General features: G+C 38.1%; 2 protein-coding genes across 2 annotated transcripts in view; both read left to right on the top strand.

The window, feature by feature from the left end:
- ASPM (asp (abnormal spindle) homolog, microcephaly associated (Drosophila)) overlaps window positions 1-14,312 on the top strand; it is a gene marked incomplete at its 5' end in the record, with an annotated part of 15,318 nt that extends 1,006 nt beyond the window's left edge. The window contains 14 exon segments of the mRNA XM_008937333.1: window positions 240-670; window positions 1,039-4,348; window positions 4,619-5,149; window positions 7,068-7,234; window positions 8,150-8,249; window positions 8,847-8,909; window positions 8,912-9,055; window positions 9,563-9,712; window positions 10,971-11,162; window positions 11,586-11,778; window positions 12,283-12,437; window positions 12,848-13,024; window positions 13,977-14,128; window positions 14,207-14,312. Of these exon segments, the coding sequence (XP_008935581.1) occupies window positions 240-670; window positions 1,039-4,348; window positions 4,619-5,149; window positions 7,068-7,234; window positions 8,150-8,249; window positions 8,847-8,909; window positions 8,912-9,055; window positions 9,563-9,712; window positions 10,971-11,162; window positions 11,586-11,778; window positions 12,283-12,437; window positions 12,848-13,024; window positions 13,977-14,128; window positions 14,207-14,312 (5,871 nt within the window).
- Window positions 14,313-15,516: 1,204 nt separating this feature from the next.
- Window positions 15,517-19,489, top strand: part of F13B (coagulation factor XIII, B polypeptide) — a 9,874-nt gene continuing 5,901 nt past the window's right edge. Inside the window, exons 1-5 of the mRNA XM_008937332.1 lie at window positions 15,517-15,598; window positions 17,259-17,459; window positions 17,963-18,148; window positions 18,581-18,757; window positions 18,906-19,082. Coding sequence (XP_008935580.1) covers window positions 15,517-15,598; window positions 17,259-17,459; window positions 17,963-18,148; window positions 18,581-18,757; window positions 18,906-19,082 — 823 coding nt within the window. The remainder of the gene's footprint in view (window positions 15,599-17,258; window positions 17,460-17,962; window positions 18,149-18,580; window positions 18,758-18,905; window positions 19,083-19,489) is intronic.

The following is a 19,489-nucleotide window of genomic DNA, read 5'->3' as shown; positions in this document are numbered from 1 at the left end:
TTTTTTTGTGTAGCTATCTGGGGTTATCTTCCTAGGGATTAAGTAAGCATAAAGAAAACCTAAAGTATGAGGTTAGTAATCCTCAAATTTAGGCTTGACTCAAGATATGAGGAAAATACTAAATTTTATGACCTAAAGTATGAGGTTAGTAATCCTCAGATTTAGGCTTGACTCAAGATACGAGGAAAATACTAAATTTTATGTGTCTTGTTGTGTTGTTTGTTTTTTTTTTCTTGCAGGCTTATTGGAGGAGATACTCAGCTAGGAAAAAATATTTACAGCTAAGACACTATGTTATTTTTGTACAAGCAAGAATAAGAATGGTGAAGTCTGTTGCTGCATATAAACGGATTATTTGGGCTACTGTTACAATTCAGAATCATCTGCGTGCATCTAAGTTGGCCAAAAAAGATCAGCAAAGATATGAAGTCTTAAAGTCTTCAGCACTTACTATTCAGTGTGCATTCAGAAGATGGAGAAAATACAGAATGCAGCAGAAAGTTCAAGCAGCTTTAGTGCTTCAGAGTTACTTCCGAAAATGGCAGTCCTCCAAACTGGCTAAAAGAGAGAGCGCTGCCCTCGTCATACAGTCTTGGTACAGGATGTGCAGAGATCTGAAGCGGTATCTACATATTAAACAAAGTGTTATCAAAATCCAGGCTTGGTACAGGTGTCGGCTGGCTAGGCATGTTTACCAGGTACACAAGGCAAAAATAGTGACAATTCAGCATCATTACAGAGCTTATAAACTAGGAAAGACTGAAAGAGAGTAGTATTTGCAAAAGCGAGAGGCAGTGGTAGTTCTTGCAGAGATCTGAAGCGGTATCTACATATTAAACAAAGTGTTATCAAAATCCAGGCTTGGTACAGGTGTCGGCTGGCTAGGCATGTTTACCAGGTACACAAGGCAAAAATAGTGACAATTCAGCATCATTACAGAGCTTATAAACTAGGAAAGACTGAAAGAGAGTAGTATTTGCAAAAGCGAGAGGCAGTGGTAGTTCTTCAGGCTGCTATCAAAATCCAGGCTTGGTACAGGTGTCAGCTGGCTAGGCGTGCTTACCAGGTACACAGGGCAAAAATAGTGACAATTCAGCAGCATTACAGAGCTTATAAACTAGGAAAAACTGAAAGAGAGCAGTATTTGCAAAAGCAAGTGGCAGTGGTAGTTCTCCAGGCTGCTTTCAGAGACATGAAGGCACGTAAACTATCCAGAGAAACAAAAGCAGCTTGTCTCGTTCAGTCACTGTGGAGAATGAAAAAAGAGAAACTAAGATTTCTACGATTAAAAAAATCTGTTATTACTTTGCAGTCATATGTGAGAAAATATCAACAGGTAAAAAGATACAAAGAGATTAAAAATGCTGCTTTTGTAATTCAGACTTGGTATAGGGCATGTGTTGCTGCCAGAAAGGCATCTGCCGCTTTCCAGAGGATGCGCCTGGCTGCTGTTGTCCTCCAGTCTGCCTACAGGGGAATGGAGGCTAGGAAGGAGGCTCGCGTGTTGAGAGCTGTCATAAAAATTCAATCAAGTTACCGTGCCTATGTTGCCCGGAAGAGATTTAAAAACTTGAAAGGTGCGACCGTGAAGATTCAAGCTTTTGTAAAGATGAGGCAAGCACATAGACAGTATTGTGCTTTAAGAGAAGCAGCACTTCATGTCCAGCAAAAGTATCGCTCTCGTAGGCACACTCTTCAGCTTAAAGAAGATTACAGGAAATTGAAGGGAGCTTGCATAAGAATTCAAGCTGCAGTTCGAGGCCATCTTGTCAGGAAACAAATACAAAGGTGGAGGGACGCAGCCATATTTCTCCAGGCATGCTACAGAATGAAAAGTGCCAGGCAGGAGTTCTTGCAAGTTAAAAAAGCAGCTGTTTGCTTGCAGGCAGCCTACAGGGGTTATAAGGCACGAAAAAAACTTAAACTTGAATGTAGAGCTGCTATTAAAATTCAGACTGCTTTCAGAGCTCATGCTGCAAGAATGAAATACAAGGCAATGATTCAGGCCTCCACTGTGATTCAGAGGTGGTACAGAGCCTGTAAGACTGGGAACAGGCAAAGGCTGGACTTCTTAACAACAAGAGCAGCAGTGCTTTCTCTGCAAGCAGCTTTTCGTGGCTGGAAGGTACGGAAGCAGGTTCAAAGGCAACATGTTGCTGCAACTAAGATACAGTCTGCCTTCCGAAAATTTGTGGCTCTGAAAAAATTCAGACGTATGAACCGTGCTGTGCTAACTATCCAAAAACATTACAGAGCTGCTGTTACAGGCCGAAAACAACGGCAAGAGTATGTGCGGCTGCACCAGTCTGTAGTGTGTCTTCAGGCAGTATGGAGGGGGAGAACTGTGAGAAAAACAATTCAAAAGAAACATAATCTTGCAACAGTTATTCAGTCCTCTTACAGAATGCATGTGAATCGACTAAAATATAAGAAACTAAGGCAAGCAACTCTAGTGATTCAGAAATACTTCAGAGCTTACTGTATGAAAAAGAAACAACATGCGATTTACTTAAGAACAAAGGCAGCTGTGTTAGTCCTGCAGGCTGCTTACCGTGGGATGACTGTGAGGAAACAACTGAACAAGCTAAAGAAAGCTGCCGCAGTTATACAAGCTGCCTTCAAATCCTACCTGCTCAGAAAGGACTATAGACGACTAAGATCTGCAGCTATAGTACTTCAGAGGCGTTATCGTGCTATTATTCATGCTAAATGTCAAAGGCAGAAGTATTTGTCTTTAAAAAATGCCACAGTCAAAATGCAGGCGATTTATAGAGGTAGAAGAGTTAGACGCCAAATTCATGGTATGCATCAAGCAGCTGTTTGTATCCAAGCCACGTTTAAGATGCATCGCATCAACATAAAATACCAAGCAATGAGAATGGCAGCAATTATAATTCAAAGACACTACAGAGCAGTTTGTTCTGGCAAAGTACAACGTAAAAGGTACTTGGAACTAAAGAGGTCTGTCATTATCCTCCAGGCTGCCTGTAGAGGCATGAAGGTCCGACAGGACTTAAAAACTATGCATCGGTCAGCAGCAGTAATACAGTCTTACTATCGGAGGCACAAACAGCAGAGGGATTTCAGAACAGTGCTGCTGGCAGCCAGGTGGATCCAGCGGTGGTTCCGCGCCTGCAAGGAGCGGGATGCACAACTTCACAACTACGTGGTTATGAGAAGCGCTGCGCTCCGTATCCAGGCTGCCTTCCGTGGGAGGAGAACAAGACGACTCCTGAGAACTAGGAGTGAATCAGCCAGGCTTATTCAAAGGAGATTTAGAACTTTTCTAGAAAGAAAACGTTTTCTTGCCATTAAGACAGCTGCTATCTTGATTCAGAGAAAATACAGAGCAACAAAATTATCAAAAATTCAACGCGAAAAATATCTCTCTTTCCTTAAGGCTGCTGTTACCATACAGTCTGCTTATAGAGGCTTTGTGGTAAGGAAAAAATTGCAGCAGATGCATCAAGCTGCTGCAGTTATTCAAGCAACGTTAAGAATGCGTAAAATTTACATTTCCTATCAAGCTGTCAGGTTTGCGTCAGTAATCATACAGCAGCGCTACCGTGCTTACAGGGAAGGGAAGCGTGTGAGAGAAACATACTTAAAACTGTACAAGTCAGTTGTAGTTCTTCAGGCTGCATATAGAGGAATGAGAACGAGATGCTCCTTGAAGAAAAGACACAAGGCGGCACTCACGATACAGAGAAACTACCGGATGTGTAGGCAGCGCTGCCATTATAGGAAAGTTCAGTGGGCAACCCAGGTAATACAGGAGAGATACAGAGCCAATAACCTGAAGAAAATTGCAGTACAGCGTTACTCTGCATTAAAGAAAGCAGCAGCTGTTATTCAGAAGGCTTTTCGAGACCAACGAGCAAAAAAACATCAAGAAATGCACTGTGCTGCTATTGTTGTTCAGAAAAATTTTAAAGCGTTTAGAGAGCGTCGAAGATACGTTGCTCTTAAAGCAGCTACTCTTGTCTTTCAGAGAAGATACAGAGCTCTGATTCTGTCAAGGCAGCATGCTTTGGAGTATGTGTCTCTTTGCAGAGCAACTCTTCGTGTGCAGGCTGTGTACAGAGGACTCAGGGTGCGGAAGAGCATTGAGCAGATGCATTTAGCTGCTAGGACAATACAGTCAGCCTACAAGATGCACAGGAATAGAAGGTCCTATCAAAATATGAGAACTGCAGCTATTGTTATACAGAACCGCTATCGATCCTACGTTAAAGGGAAGAGTCAGCGAAAGGGATTCCTGACAATGAAGAATTCTGCTCTTGTTATTCAGGCATCATATAGAGGCATGAAGGAACGACAGAAACTGAAAATCATGCATGCTTCAGCAGTTGTAATACAGTCTAATTACCGCATGTATGTACAACATAGATACTACCAGCGGTTGTGCTGGGCTGCGAAGGCTATGCAGCAAAGATACAGAGCCAAATTGGCAAGAGAAGCTGACATGGAAAACTATGCAAAAATAAAAAAAGCTGCCATATGCCTTCAGTCCTCTTTTCGAGCTAGAAAAGCTAGGCAGCTGTACAAGAGCAGTGTTGCAGCCCAGCGCATACAGTCGTTCCTACGAATGCGCGTGGAGAGGAGGCGTTTTCTTGAGAAGAAAGCGGCAGCAGTGGTGATCCAGTCTGCGTTCCGACGCCAGAGAGCAAGGGCTTGCTATAAACTGGTTCAGAGTTCAGCAACTGCTATTCAGAGGTGGTACAGAGCGTGTCACAAGGCTCATTTGCAGAGAGCAGAATATTCTGCCCAAAGACAAGCAGTAGTGATTATTCAGTCTGCCTTCCGTGGTATGAAAGCCAGAAAAACAGCAAGACAAATACGAGCTGCAAGAAAGATTCAATCTTTTCTTCAGATGGCTGTGCAGCGTAGAATATTTGTTCGACTTAGAACAGCAGCTATTACGTTACAAGCCTATTACTTAATGTATAAAACTAGATCACAGTACAGAAGCTATAAAAAAGCTGCTGTTGTCTTGCAACGGCACTACCGATCTTGCTTGACTGCGAGATACCAAAGAATGGCTTTCTTACAGACCCGGAGGAACATTATCATTGTGCAGGCCAGAGTCAGAGGATTCATTGAAAAGAAGAGGTTTCACAAAATTAAAGAGAGCACAATAAAAATTCAGGTAATTTAGGATGTGTAGTAGTGGGGTTTGGGTGTGGGGGTTTTCCTTTTTTTTTTTTTTTTTTTTTTTAAGATTACTGCTCTTGCAAAGCAACACTGTAAAGATATATGTTAAAGCAGACTCAATTTCTGAAGTATACTACATGGCAGATCTATAAAGCCTACTACCAGAGTGGAAAAAATTGAATCTCAGTTCATCTCTCTTTAGTCTTTCCTTGTGAAGATACTCATCTTTAAACAGTAACATCCCTTTTTCTTCTCATTTCTCCTCTAGCATTTTACTCTTCATATAAGTTCTGATACTTGGGTGTGTTTCTGTGGTTCTTCTAAGAATATTTTTGTCCCAATTGGCTTTTACCTATATAAATATTAGTATTTCATCGAATGTTTTTTTTTTCATGTGAATGCAAGCTGTCTTGATGTGTTGAAATGAGTGAGCACTGGTATGGAGCATAAAGTGAAGTAGATGGTAAATAAAAGGCATAACTGCTATGTTCTTTAAGACTCATATTTAGGAAGGCAGGGTTAAATCAATTGTTGCTTCTTTCAGATCTATTAAAGGGCCCTAGAGTAATTTGAGTGCCTAGCTAACATTTTGAAGAGGAAGGAGAGAAATTGCATTCTTATTGTACGTTTCAGTTGGTGTGGTGTCCCATGAAACACTGTGAAAGTGAACTGTATCTGTGATTTCTCACAGGTGTTGTAAGAAGTGGGAAGCATATAGTTTCATGTTTTTTCCTTCCATCATTGATGTCACAGAAGTGTGGTCAGCAAAAGGTTCTTCATCTCCATGTAGCGAACTAAATATCCATGCAGTGCAAGTTCAAAGAATCTTAGAAGACTAGTTACTCTGAAGTGCTTTCTCAATTCCCTACCCCTCCCTTACCCACTCATGCCCCCACCTTTCTGGGTAAAGCTTTGCGTGACTTCCTGTGGTGGCCTTAGTTATTTTACCTAAAGGAAGCAGTTTCTTTTCCAGATACTATTGGAAAGAAGGATTTTTTTTTTTTTTTTTCCCAAACCCAGAAAGAAAGGGAAATAAATGATCTCATAATAATTTTGTAGGTTGCTTTTACTGTCCTGTTGGAGAGCACACACTTAGCAGATAAGTGAACAGGTGTACCTTCTTCCACTACATGTTTTGGGGTGGAGTTGTAACTTCTTAGTTATTTTCTGAATGTTTAACTCATCATGAACAATGTAAGTATGCTTACTTTGCTTAAAAGGTGAAGAAAAAAAGAATTAATGGGAAAAGCAGAAATAAATATTTAGATTCTTGTTTTTCTAATGTGCCAGTAAGTACAGCTTTGTGTAAAAATATGTGAACAGCTTTCCAGTCACTACCATGCAAGTGGTGAATTCTTCCAAGATTGTCTCTTTCTTTTAAGGCATGTTTCCGTGGATTTGTTCAGAGACAGAAATATCTTCAGTGCAGGTTTTCTGCTGTATTAATACAGCAGCACTACAGAGCCCATCTAATGCGAAACAATGAACAACGACGGTACCAACACATGAAAAGAGCTGCCATTAGAATTCAGGTAACCCCAGAAAGTGGTTTTGGGGCGGGGTGTTTCGTTGTTTCGTGGTGGTTTGTGTTTTTTTGTTTGTTTGTTTTTTTAATATCTCTTAGGCCTTTATTTATTTTGTATGATTTTGACATAATTATTTTTATGACATCGTGACCTAATTATTTTACAGACATTAAAGAGAGTGGCATTTCTGGTATTTTCCTGAATGTGCTTCACTTGCTTTAGAAAACATCTACATGTGAAAAATTATATGAAATACAATAGAAATAGCACAAAAGGCTTTTAGGATTTCTAATGTGCCTTTTTTCCTTTTATTTTTGTTTGCTCCAATAAACAAACAACAAAATATCAATTTTTGAATGTCTTTCTTTGTTTTTATATATTTAATAGGCATCATATAGAGGATATAAAGCCAGACAGTGGGTTAACAAACTGAGAGCAGCACAAGTCATTCAAGCCTGGTTTCGAGGCTGCAGAGCACGAAAAGAATACCTATCTGTGGTAAAAGCTGTACGTGTTATTCAGAGTCACTTCAAAACAAAGCAGCAGCGGACTTGGTAATACTGAATTTGTTATAAATTTCTCTACTTTTCAAAGCTTTTACTATACAATTATTTTGTTTGCACTCTGGCAAGTGCCTGTGGATTCTCAGGCTCTGACCCTGCAGCATGTATGTAACATGGAAAAAATATAATCCTGTTGATGCAGGTGGGATTATTCTTTTGCACAAGTTTTTTTTTCTTCTATTTAAATATTTTTCTGGACTGGAAGCTACATCGCAAACTTAAATTTTGCATATTTGGGATCTAGAAAGAATAGGTCTTGATCTTTTTTTCACTAACCTTTTTCCAGGAAGGATGTTCTGGATATGGTTAGAATTCCAGCATAAATCTAATAGGATGGAAAGCTATTTTGTTATACTTCATAATGGAATATTTAAATTAGCTTGTATTTGTTTTGCTGTGAGATGGTTTTGTAATAAATGCTCTACTACATGAGCTTGATGGCTCATCTAATTCAGAACTGTGTCCTCTGCTAGCAGCAGCAGAAGGTGCTGTTTAGGAAGAGTATGTTAACCTGATCCTTTCTACGGTCCTCCTTCAGCATCCATGCTTGTTAGATTATGGACACTAGAATTTGTATCTTTTCTTATTCTCTTTGTTATCCTTTTGTGGACCTGTTTTACATCAATTGGTCTACTGCATTTTAAACTGCTGTTTCCCTCCACTGACTCCTTTGGCAGCAAGTTCTGGAGTTACCCTTCTGTGGCAAAACAAAGTATCTTCTACTTTAAACCAACCTTTCTGCCAATATTGCTGGCTAACTGCTGGATCTAGTGTTATAAGATTTGATTGGTAAAAGCTCTGCTTTCACAATACTCATCTCAATTTTATAAACTCACTGTTTTCTTACTTCAAAAATGCAAATGTTCTCAACTTTTTGAAAAAGACTGACAGGCATTTTCATGTTAGGTTTTTGAAAATGAAGTTCTGTGCAGTTACCATTCAAAGAAGATGGAGAGCAACCCTCGCTGCACGAATGATTCAACATCAGTTCCTAACAACTAAGAAGGCTGCAGTTAAGATTCAGTTGGCATATAGAGAGTACAGGGCTAGAAGGGTGTTAAGAAAGGTATGTTTTCACTTGCGCTTTGTTACGTCATGGCTGTTTTAAAAGTTGCCAATGTATTTGAGAGATTTTGGCTGTAAATTTTTTCTTTCCTATACTTTTGCAAAAGATGGAGCCAGAACAGAGATTGTTGAAGTCCTAACTGTTCCATCTTCAAAATACTAAACTTCCTTTTTGCTTTGTGCAATGAAGTTGATTCTTATTTTTTAACTATTCCAATTGTTGAATTGCTACTATCTGTACTGATAACAAGATAAAATGTAAAGTTTTCTGCTAGCTTTATTGCTTAAAAAGTGTTTTGTTAAGTTGCCCATATTTTGACCCCATGTAGGTAAGGGAAAATAGCTTCCAAACTGTGAAAGTGCATTTTTTATATAAACTAGTACTGCATGAATTTGCCTGTATATCCTATTTTATTTTTGTTTACATTGGGGGGAAAAAACAAATCGAGAACCAAAATGTAAATGTATATATATTGATCATGACAGGAACGTACAAAAGTTTAACTATCAATGCATTCTTTTAAATCTTTTTCGGAAGCTTCAAGCTGCATGTTTGATTCAAAAAGCCTACAGAGGTTTCAAGGCAAGAAGGAAACTTGTTCAAAAAAAAAAGCTGCTGCTGTTACTATCCAAAAACATCTGAGGGCTTAGTGGGAGGGCAGGCTTCAATACATGAAATACAACAAAAGTAGAAACACTGTCATTAAACTGCAAGCACTTATACAGGGTTATTAAGTAAGAAAAAAGGTTGGTATATTTCAAATTAAAAACTATACCTTCACTGTAAAGTATCTAGAACTGCTTTAGCATTAATTCCAGCTGGCAAGAAAAGGAAAATGTGATCGCTTGTTGAACTCAAATTCCTATTGACAGCTTTGAGAATTGGGTGGATCAGAATAGGTCAAAATACAGCTTTACCCTTTTCTCACATTCCTGTACTACTAAAATAGGTTGTCATTGTTGAGTGCGTTTTTGGCTTCTGAGATCTTTGTGATTTACCTCTAATTGACACTTCTGCACACAGCAAAACTGTTCTCTGCTGTATATTAATGTTGTTCACAATCTTACTGTTCAGATTAGAGACCTAGTACTGAAGAAAGGTACCTTACCACCTTAGTTCTGAGGTAATGACTTCTGAGAAGATTCTTCAGTGTCCAATGGCGTGTTGCTATGTACTGTGGTCTTTGCATAGACAATCAGGCACCTCTGAGTATGAAAATTAATGATGTTCCTTGTTTTGTTTTCCTTCTACAGATTTCAGAACAGAAACAAAAGAAGAGACTATTGTGTTTTACAGCGGCTGCATATCATCATATTTCTGCCATTAAAATTCAAAGGGCGTATAGGATTCACCTTACCTTAAAACTTGCACAAGACCAGATCTTGTCTGTTCTTATAATACAGGTTAGTCTAATTGCAGGATTGATGATTTTGTGTAATGTGGTCTAATTTCTGTTGGCTAAGCTGTAGCACTGAGACACGATATTTCCTTCACATGTAAAAATAAAGCTAAATTATGGAGACTATGACTTATTAAAGAATGCTGCTTGTACACAGCTAAGCATTATAGAGTGGATCTTGTCAGGTTCTGGAAGCTGAAGTACTTTAAAGCTGAATGTGGATGGGAAAGTTCTTTCCTTTAGGCCCTTAAGCTTCCTAAAAGAATCTGGGTGCTGTCTTAGACTATTTCTTTACATCCTGCTGGAAGTAGGAAAGATCAGACACTGTAACCTGTAAGGCTCATGAAATGAGCAAGCATCTCCTTCTGAGAGCAGTCCCCTGGGATATAGTGATTTATCTGATTGGGTGTTTCTAGCCTGTAAGTGGTAGCAGAGCCTGTCAAAGTTATGGCATTTTTCATATAACAGTATTTTGCTTCTCCAAAAGTGAGATCAAGAAACGGGTCTGTATTGCAGTGCTCCCTAATAGTAAAAACTATCTTCAAGTCTCCAAACTCACCGTTAGCTTACTCTCAGTAATGGAAGGTCAGCATTAGATTAACAGAGAGCCGAACAGGAACCCTGAAATATGAACGTCCTTTGAGGAGCAGCTAAGGACTTCAGGTGTATTTAGTTTGGAGAAAAGCAGAGGTGACCTTGTTGCTTTCTACAGCTTCCTGAGGAGGTGAAGTGGAGAGGGAGGTGCAGATTACTTCTTCCTGGTATCCAGTGAGTGACAGGACACGTGGGAATGGCTCAAAGCTGCACCAGAGGAGATTTAGACTGGACATTAGAGAGCATTTCTTTACCAACAGGGGAGTCAGTGCTGGAATAGGCTTCCTAGAGAGGTGGTTGATGCCCTGAGCTTGTCAGTGTTGAAGAGGATTTATGTTTTGGTCAGCCCAGAAGTGGTCAGGCAGTTAGACTAGGTGATAGTTTGTAGGGGCCTTCCAACTGAAAATACTCTGTTCTATTCCATTCCATTCTGAATGCCTCCCTCACTGCTCCTAGGTAAAATATCATTTTGCAGTCTGGCATTTTGGCTACCCCAAGACTAGTCAGAGCTGTCATAGTGGTTATAGGTGATGTCTGTAGTGACTGTTTGTCACAGCTCATGTTAAAATAGATCTCTGTTTTTTATCAATGCTTGTTTAGGGTGGGAAAAGGAAGCTTAGGGAAAAGTCTTAAATAAATGAACAGAATGGTACTTTAACTTTAAACAGAGATGGTTCCGAGCAAAAATGCAACAGAAGAGATTTCGAAGAGATTACCAGAGAGTTGTTCACTTGCAGCGCGTGATCCGGGGCTGGCTGCACCGCCGGCATGAGGCAGCAGCTGTGCTCCAGAGGAACGTGCAAAGGTTCCTGGCCCACAGGAGGAGGATAAAGTTTGTGGGTGGAATCATTAAATTTCAGGTAAGTAATTCCTGAAAGTAAACTACAGATTTAATTTTTTTTTTTTTCCATTTTTCTCTCAGGGTTTTTTGGAGAGAGGAACGCTGTTACCTTTGGTGAATTTATCAGTTAAGCTACAAAACAAGTCAGCTTTAGTTTAGACATAAAGCTAAATGCAAACAGATCATAAATTAAGCAGATACTTGTTGAGGTGACCTATGTGGGGGTGTGTGTGGGGTGAATGTGCAGGTTTGTTCTGGTCTTTTGTCTTGAAAATCCAGTATTTAGAAGACTAAATGCTGGATGGTAATTACTTATAAGTTAATAACCAAGGTAAATAAACACCTTCTCAGACTTGTGCAAAATTGATTTGGAATGGTAATGGAAGTTTGATGGTCTATGGCTCACAACTTTTTATCTTTTTGTTAAATTCCTTTTCTGTAGGCTTTGTGGAGAGGATATTCTTGGAGAAAGAGTAACGACACAGCAAAAACTAAAGCTTTAAGACGTAGTTTGGAAAGGGCTAATGAAGAGAGCAGAGAAGAAAACAAATTGTGCAACAGAACTGCAATTGCGATTGAATACCTTCTAAAATACAAACATATCTCTTATATTCTTGTGGCGTTAAAGCATCTTGGTCAGTATTTTGTTTTATTATAACTGCTAGATTTCCAGGTTGATAGAAACTGGAATTTTTCAGCTGAAAAGAGTTCCTAATGGTGTTTAGGCTTTCTGTATGATTGTAAAATGTGAATGTGCTAGAGGGTATAAAAGGAGTTTTTTTTCCAGACCTTAAATTAGATTGTGGGTATACAAACAATATTAAAATTGTTATGTAGAGTAAGGAAATCCGATATGGTTGCTCTAATTTCCTGGCAGTCCTGGTATGCCTTACAGGTCAGTTATGTTTCTTGTTAGTGTACATTTTCCATGGATAATTTTGTCTGCTTAATTTCTAGTCTGGAATATTTAAACTATTGATTTTGAAACACTTACTGAAACCAATAATTGTGCATTTTACTTTTTTTTTTTTTCGCACTTCTAGTTAAAAATGAGAGAAACTGGTTTACAATTAAATTGCTTGACCTTGAAAGTGTTGAGTTTTGGTTGTTTTGTGTGTTTGTTTGTTTAATCATCATAGAGGTGGCAACCAGGCTGTCCCCACTCTGTTGTGAAAATATGGCCCAGAGCGGAGCAATCTTCAATATTTTTGTTCTGATCCGAAGTTGCAACCGGAGTGTTCCGTGCATGGATGTGATCAGATACTCAATTCAGGTGCTACTTAATGTTTCAAAGGTAACTTCAGTTCTTTCCTTTGCAAGTTTATAAGCTGTATTCTGTTATGGTATTTCTTTTGTCACAAAATTTTTGGATAAATTTGGAACAACAAAAGTAATAGTAACAGGGAAAATAAATAATTTAGACTAAACTTAATTTTAAAGTTCTTTAAACTTATTATAATTTATTCTTCTATTTTAAATGTAAAATTAGATTCTACAGGTTTCTAAACAAGAGGGGGAGCCCAAAAGCTAGGTTCTTGTAACCTGTTATGATGTAACATACAGAAGTGATTTATATTGCTTGGAGGCCAGATCAGCTACAAATTTAATCTAGGGGAGATTATGGATTTTGCTTTTTCTTCTAACATGAAAGGTATTTAAAAGATTTGTCCATATAATGTCTCTTGTGTTTTTCTTTTATAACAGTATGAAAGAACTACTGAAGCAGTTTACGAAGTGGGAAATTCTATAGATACATTACTAGACTTACTGCAAATGTACAGGGGGAAAGCTGGGGACAAAATTTCAGAGAAAGGAGGAAGCATTTTCACAAAGACCTGTTGTTTGCTGGCCATCATTTCAAAGGACTCAGAAAGAGCTTTGGTAAGACTTAAATGTTCTGAATGTAGTAATTTGACTTAACAAGCTTTTATTGCATGTTTTGGTGATGTTTGTAATTTTTTTTCCTCCCCCTCCCTATAGTCTTTATTATGGCTGTAATATTAGTTATGACTAAAAAACTCTAATTCTATTTTACTTTAATAATTTTTAAAATCATTCAATAAGACACTGAGGTTGTGGTCCTGCAATCCTTGCAAGTTTATGATATTGTAATCCCTATTTTCCTTAGGGTTTTGATGTCTTTCTAGCAATTGCTTAGCATTAGGTGTAACTTTGTTGCAACTTAATTAACTTCCATTGCACTTCTGAAAGTTTACTGTTGCTTTTCAGATGAAGTTAAAATCTTTATTGCCAGTAACAACTGGCAATATAATTGTCCCTGACTTTGTGTTGACATTCTCTGTTGTAACAGATGTAGCCTGTTTCTGAAAGAAATTGTTTCTGTCTGTGTCTGCTGCTAGAATCCCTAATAAAGTTATTAGGGTAGTCTGGGTTCTGTGCTATGAATCGACTAGCTGCTTAGCCATCAGATAACAGCACTTAAGTTATCCAGTCACCTCGGACCTTTGCATTGTTCTTGCATGGTGATGAAGATGGGTACGAACATTAATTTGTCTCTCTGTACCAATCATTGCAGACAGATGCCAATGACATATGTGAAAATATGGTTTAGTGAGAAATTAGTAAAATCTCACTTGTAAGAGCCTGAACTTCTGAGATCTCAAGTCTCATACCAGTTGTTAAGTATTTTGCAAGCATTAGCAAAGTGACCTGTAGGCGTGCTGGCTTAAAAATTGTTTCACTGTACTTGTGGGTACAATAAGTTCAGCTTAAATGATGAACATTCAGTTTTCATTGAATAAAACAGTTAATACTACAACTTTGAAAGCAGTTTAAGCCAAGAAAACTATGTACTGTTTTCACCTTTTCTCAGGCCATTCGAAGCATGCCGAGAACTGTTACTTGCATTCAAAGCCTATATAAACTTACAGCTCGTAAACACAAAATGGATGCAGAAAGAACACTTGTGAAGCACAAAACAAACCCTTTAAGTGGAACTCCTCTAAGGATCAAAACAGTTTCAAGGTAAGAGCTTAAAAATTAGTCTGCTATCTTTGCTGTGACAATACAATATTTAATGACAAACCACTAATATTTTCACAGAATTAAACCAGACTGGGTTTTGAGGAACGATAACATGCATGAAATTGTGGATCCTCTGCAAGCAATTATAATGGTGATGGATACACTTGGAATTACCTGCCACTGAAATGTAGAAGATGTATATGAAAATGTATTTGTACAGCATGTATGTAGTAGACAGATGAGTGATTTTGGAAGAAATCAAATAAGTGTTAAGCTACCCTTGAAAATGGATTTTTAAACCACAATATATTTTTTTAACTTTTTTTGTATTGTATATGGCTTTTGAAATCCTATTTTGTGCTACTGTCAGAAGCAATTGTACAATAAAATAATAAGCCCTTGAAATTTTATTAATGCAGTAATGTGTTGTTATTACACAACTGTGAATCTTACCAATACCATGGTATTCCTCACTCTGATTAAAAATTGTAGAATTCTATTAAAAACAGTTGTTTGTAGGACACCTGTTTCCTTGTCTGATCAGGAGAGGTGTAGATGAGAAGGGAGGCACAGTCTCTGGATTTCAAAACTGGCTACTGTTTTGCGGGAGTTTGAGTTTACTTTCTAGTAAGGTTTTGAGAGATTGTGTGTGACTGTGGGGGAAAAAAAGTAATCATTCCTAAATCGTTTTTTTAAATACTACAAGGTTATGATGGAACGACATCTTCTTACATAAGAGTGGGATTAGAAATTCTGACCTGATATTTTAAGGTGACTTGTGAGTGCTCATTTCGTGTCATGGGTGCAGCACATACAAGCGTGCATCTCATCCAGCTGGACAGATGGTGTTCATCACAGCATCTCCCTTAAATTCTGTTCTCTTGTGCCTTGTAATTGTGTTTTCTTGGAGCAAGACCAGGAAAATTAAACCTGAAATTATACCCTCCCACCCCCAAATTTAAAGATTATGCCTCCCAAGGGTGAGGGGTTATATGAGGGTAGGCTGGAGAAGGGGAAAATTTTCTGTTTCCTGTTATTTCAGCCAAGATAAATAATCTGATTACAGAATGCCCTTTACACTTGGAACTTGGGAGATTGTGAGGGAAACAGTGTTCAACTAGTTTAAATTGTCCCATAAGCTTGTTGCTTGATCTCACTGTAAAATGATAAGTTCTGTCCTCTTTACTGATCTAAAGTATGTCAGAGGGAAATAAGATTCTGCAAGTCTAGCATTAGGATATTTGAAGAACTAAAAAAAGTGTTTTCAGTGGCATAACTTGTTGCCAAATACCATGGACGCTAAGGCATTTGTGAATCCCTTTGAAAATCCAGTTAATTATTTACAAGAGTAATACTTAGGGAGTTTTCACAGGTGGTGCAAACTGTTGATGGAGACAGTAATGAAGATGAGGTTTAAAAGCTGTTTTTTCTTCCTAGTTATGATGTATTCAGGCAAACTCCTCGCAGAAGGTAAATACACTGAATTCTGTTGTGAATAAATGTACATTGCACCTAGAATATGTGGCCTAGGTAACTTAAGTGCAACGTCTTTCATATCTTTACCAGGAGTTAAAGCTGCTTTTTAAATATAATTTTGTGAGATGGCTGATGATTGTGGTTCAGCTGTCACCGTAGCTCAGGGCCACAGTTTGATATGTAAAAGCCAAAGCTGTAATATTGAAAGGTTCAGAATTTTTTTCAGAAAAAGTTTATTTTGAAATGTGTTTGAGCAGTATTTAGGTACTAAGACAAATTGAATTTTGTACTATTAAGACATTATATGCATTTAAGTGTCTTGGTGATTGAAGTGTTTTGGCTTTACCACAAAGCAAAAGAGCAGGAGTTAAATGAGACATACAGCCTGGGGTGGTTCTCAATTTCCTACCCCTACATGTAGCACTGCTGAAAATTCCTCTTTGTATAGTTTACATGCCACTTGAACTGCAGGTTCAGGAAGCTGTGGACTGTGTATGAGGGTGTTAACTCCAGCATGTCTGTTGCAACTACTTCTGTCTTCACTAGAGTTTTGTTGGTACACAAAGCACTTGAAATTACACTGACACCCTTTGGAAAGTCAAACAAAAGGTGTGTAGGTAGCAACAATTTGTGGGTCATAGTTACTTAAAAATCTTAATCACCCTCAGGTTTGGGTTTGGTTTTTTTGTTTAGATGTGATACAGTGGCTGTGTGGGGAAGTGGATTATTAAAATTATCTTGTCACTTTCCATTTAGAAAAAATACTAAATTTGCAGAAAATCCTAGCAAACGCAGTAAATTCTAGTGACGTTAATGAGTGAAGGAGCAAAAGTTTGTTTAATAATTCTGCCTAATTATAATGAGATTCAGAGGTGGTGATTCAGTTTTTAAAACTTGATTAATCAAATTAGATTGCCTTGTAATGCCTTGGAGAGAATTTTTGAGACCCAAAGGCTAATTTTACAAGAAACCAAAACATAAGTACTGCTTTTAATTTATTTTTCTTTGACTGGTTGGGTCTTTTTTTGTGTTTGTTTTTTTCTTAACAATTTTTAGCACAATTCCTCTTTTTGTTTTTTGGTTTGGTGGTGTTTTGTTTGGAGGTTTTGTTTTTTTTTTTTAATTGCAGTTCTGCTTGCTCTTAATCTCCATTTCCTCTTTCATTTCCGTTGACTGTTCTTAAAATTCCCTTCAGCAAGTTTGACTCCTATATTGCCTCATGGCAGTCTGTCATGCTGTTCTGATCACATCTGCTGAACTGAGGAGCTGTGACATAGCTAAACCTGATGCTGTTGCCACTGGATTTTAGAGCCGGTATCAGTAAGTTTATGCAGCAAAGGGTGTTCATGCTTACATCTGAGCCAAATAAAGAGTCAAATAAACATGTCCTGCATCAGTTTTTCCCAGTTCATGTTAGGAAATTTTGTTCTACAGACAATGGTTCTGTTAAACTAAAAAGCAAAAGTTTATCTAATTGTATTATGGCTTAATTTCAGTGAGTCTTACAAGAGCCTTGAAGCTTGTAATTATTCAGAATTTCATTCACCTTGTTTGAAAGTCTGAGTCAATTGAACTGATACTAAATAAATACATGCAAAGAAGGTTCATATCTGCGCTAACATTTCTAGTAAGAAAAATATTTATCTTTTGGCAGATAAACCTTGTGATTTGCCACATATAGAAAATGGACAGATTGCCCAGTACTATTATAACTTCAAAAGTTACTATTTCCCTATGCGTAAAGAAAAAAAGCTTTCCTATTCTTGTATGGTGGGTTACACAACTGAAGCTGGAACTCAGGATGGAAGAATAACTTGTACAGCAAAAGGGTGGTCTCCAGTGCCAGTATGCTACAGTGAGTTACCTTTATTCTCATTGCTGCTTTTTCTAGTAGAAAACTTTTCTAGCTGGATTTCCTGGGACATTCAGGAACAAAAGCTGCATAACAGGAGGGATAAAATGTGTAAGTTTGGACAAGGTGAAATCAATCCTTTATGTATTCAAACTGCATATGTTTATATGAAATATTTTGACAACAATACATATTTTAAGGGCTTTTCCCATATGTGCTTTTACAAGAACACCAAGAAAGCTGCCCAGATTCCTTATTTTGGGAAAACTAATAGTTTCCCCTCAAATATATATCCTCGAGAGCCTCCCTGGCTCTGGATTCCTTGGTCTCCCTGTTCCATGTCACTACTGTCAATCTCATGTATTGTTAGATTTTCGGGGTAGAGTTTAATAGGTCAGGTAAACAAGATTAGATCAGGACAGCTAAAAACTTTCTTCTTTCGCTTGTGAGAGAACAAAAATGCTCCATCAATTCTTTCTTTCTAACCAAACTCTCTTTTCATTTAGAAAAATGTAACAAACCTCATTTGGAAAACGGCTTTTTTTATGGTACAGAAATGTACTTCAAAATCCACGAGAAACTGCTGTACAAATGTAATCCAGGCTACCACAGTCCAAGTGGTGGTACTGAAGAGACTGTACAATGTCAGTCAGAAGGTTGGTCCTCCCAGCCAAGCTGCACTAAAAAATTTGGTAGGTCTCTGCATTTTTCTCCTTCATGATGTCTTACATACAATACTGCTGTCCTTGCTGTACCTGTAGAGCCAAACTGCATATATCAGACTATCATCTGAGTACTCCTAAAGTTCGTTCTCAGCTGTACCTCATGGGAAGAAGTTGTGAGCTTTCACATGCTGCTAGGTTTGTGAACTTGTATAGATAAAACTGCATGTGGAAGGAGTTGGTATGGATGAATGAATGGTATAGACTGTTTCAAATCCACTGCCATACAGATGTGCTTTCCAAATGACAACTGGAAAACTTGTGTAAACTACTGCATTTTTAATCATTATTTGCAAAGATTTTGCAACGAGGATGACCACTTTTAGAGTGTATTTAAGGAAAATTTTACATTAATAACTTGCAATAAGCAATTAATATTATGCATATATTTTCTTTATTAAGAGTCATGTCAAGTACCAGATTTACATCACGGCAGCTACTTCACAGCCCGACAAGAGCTTCAGCTGAATGAAACACTGCTGTATAAATGTGATGAGGGATATCATACTGCAGGAGGCAACACTACAGAAGCAGCAGTGTGTCTAACACGTGGGTGGTCCCTCACTCCAAGCTGCACTAGTATGTAATGGGCTGGAAAATACTTTGTTTGAAATGTGACTTATTCTACAAATGAGCAAAAACTTGCAAAAAGGCTTGTTTTATAAGCTGTTGGGGTGGGGGAAAGCCTTCCTCAACTGTTTTTCACTGCTGTGTGTTTTCTTCCTAGAAATAACTTGCTCTTCTTTGAGTGCAATAGCACATGGAGGTTTCTATCCTGTGAAGAAAGTCTACGAAGAGGGAGATGTGGTTCACTTTTTCTGTGAGCAAAATTATTCTGTCAGTGAATTTGACCTAATTCAATGTTACTATTTTGGATGGCATCCGCACCCCCCTGTATGTGAAGGTACCTTTTTTTATAGTTTTACTGTATCAAATTCTTAGTAAAACACTAGGACCTACCTTCATGGAAGGCTGTATGAATGCTTTTTGTACTAGTTCACAGCCTAAATAGAAAACTAGTGTCAGCTGAATGGCATGAAGCCAACATAGCAGGGAGGGAGGCAATAATAATTGGAATTAGTTTTCAGTAGACTCTAACAATCGAACAGATATTGTGTCTTGCTGTTGTTTCCCTGGGTATTCTATCGCAGAGAAGCAGGAATCAGCAATTATGGGGAAGATATGCAGCCCCTGAAGCTCAAGTTAAACCATGTTCAGGTTGCACGAAGGTTTAATCATGTTTAATCCTACCTTGTGAGGTGGGAACATGCCTCTCCAGAGGCATAAAAATATATTGGCTTAAATTAAATC

The sequence above is a fragment of the Merops nubicus genome, unplaced genomic scaffold, assembly GCF_000691845.1.
Source record: "Merops nubicus isolate BGI_N331 unplaced genomic scaffold, ASM69184v1 scaffold2143, whole genome shotgun sequence".
Taxonomy (NCBI): domain Eukaryota; kingdom Metazoa; phylum Chordata; class Aves; order Coraciiformes; family Meropidae; genus Merops; species Merops nubicus.
Note: the sequence above shows the minus strand (reverse complement) of the source record. Positions and strands in the feature narration are given on the sequence as shown.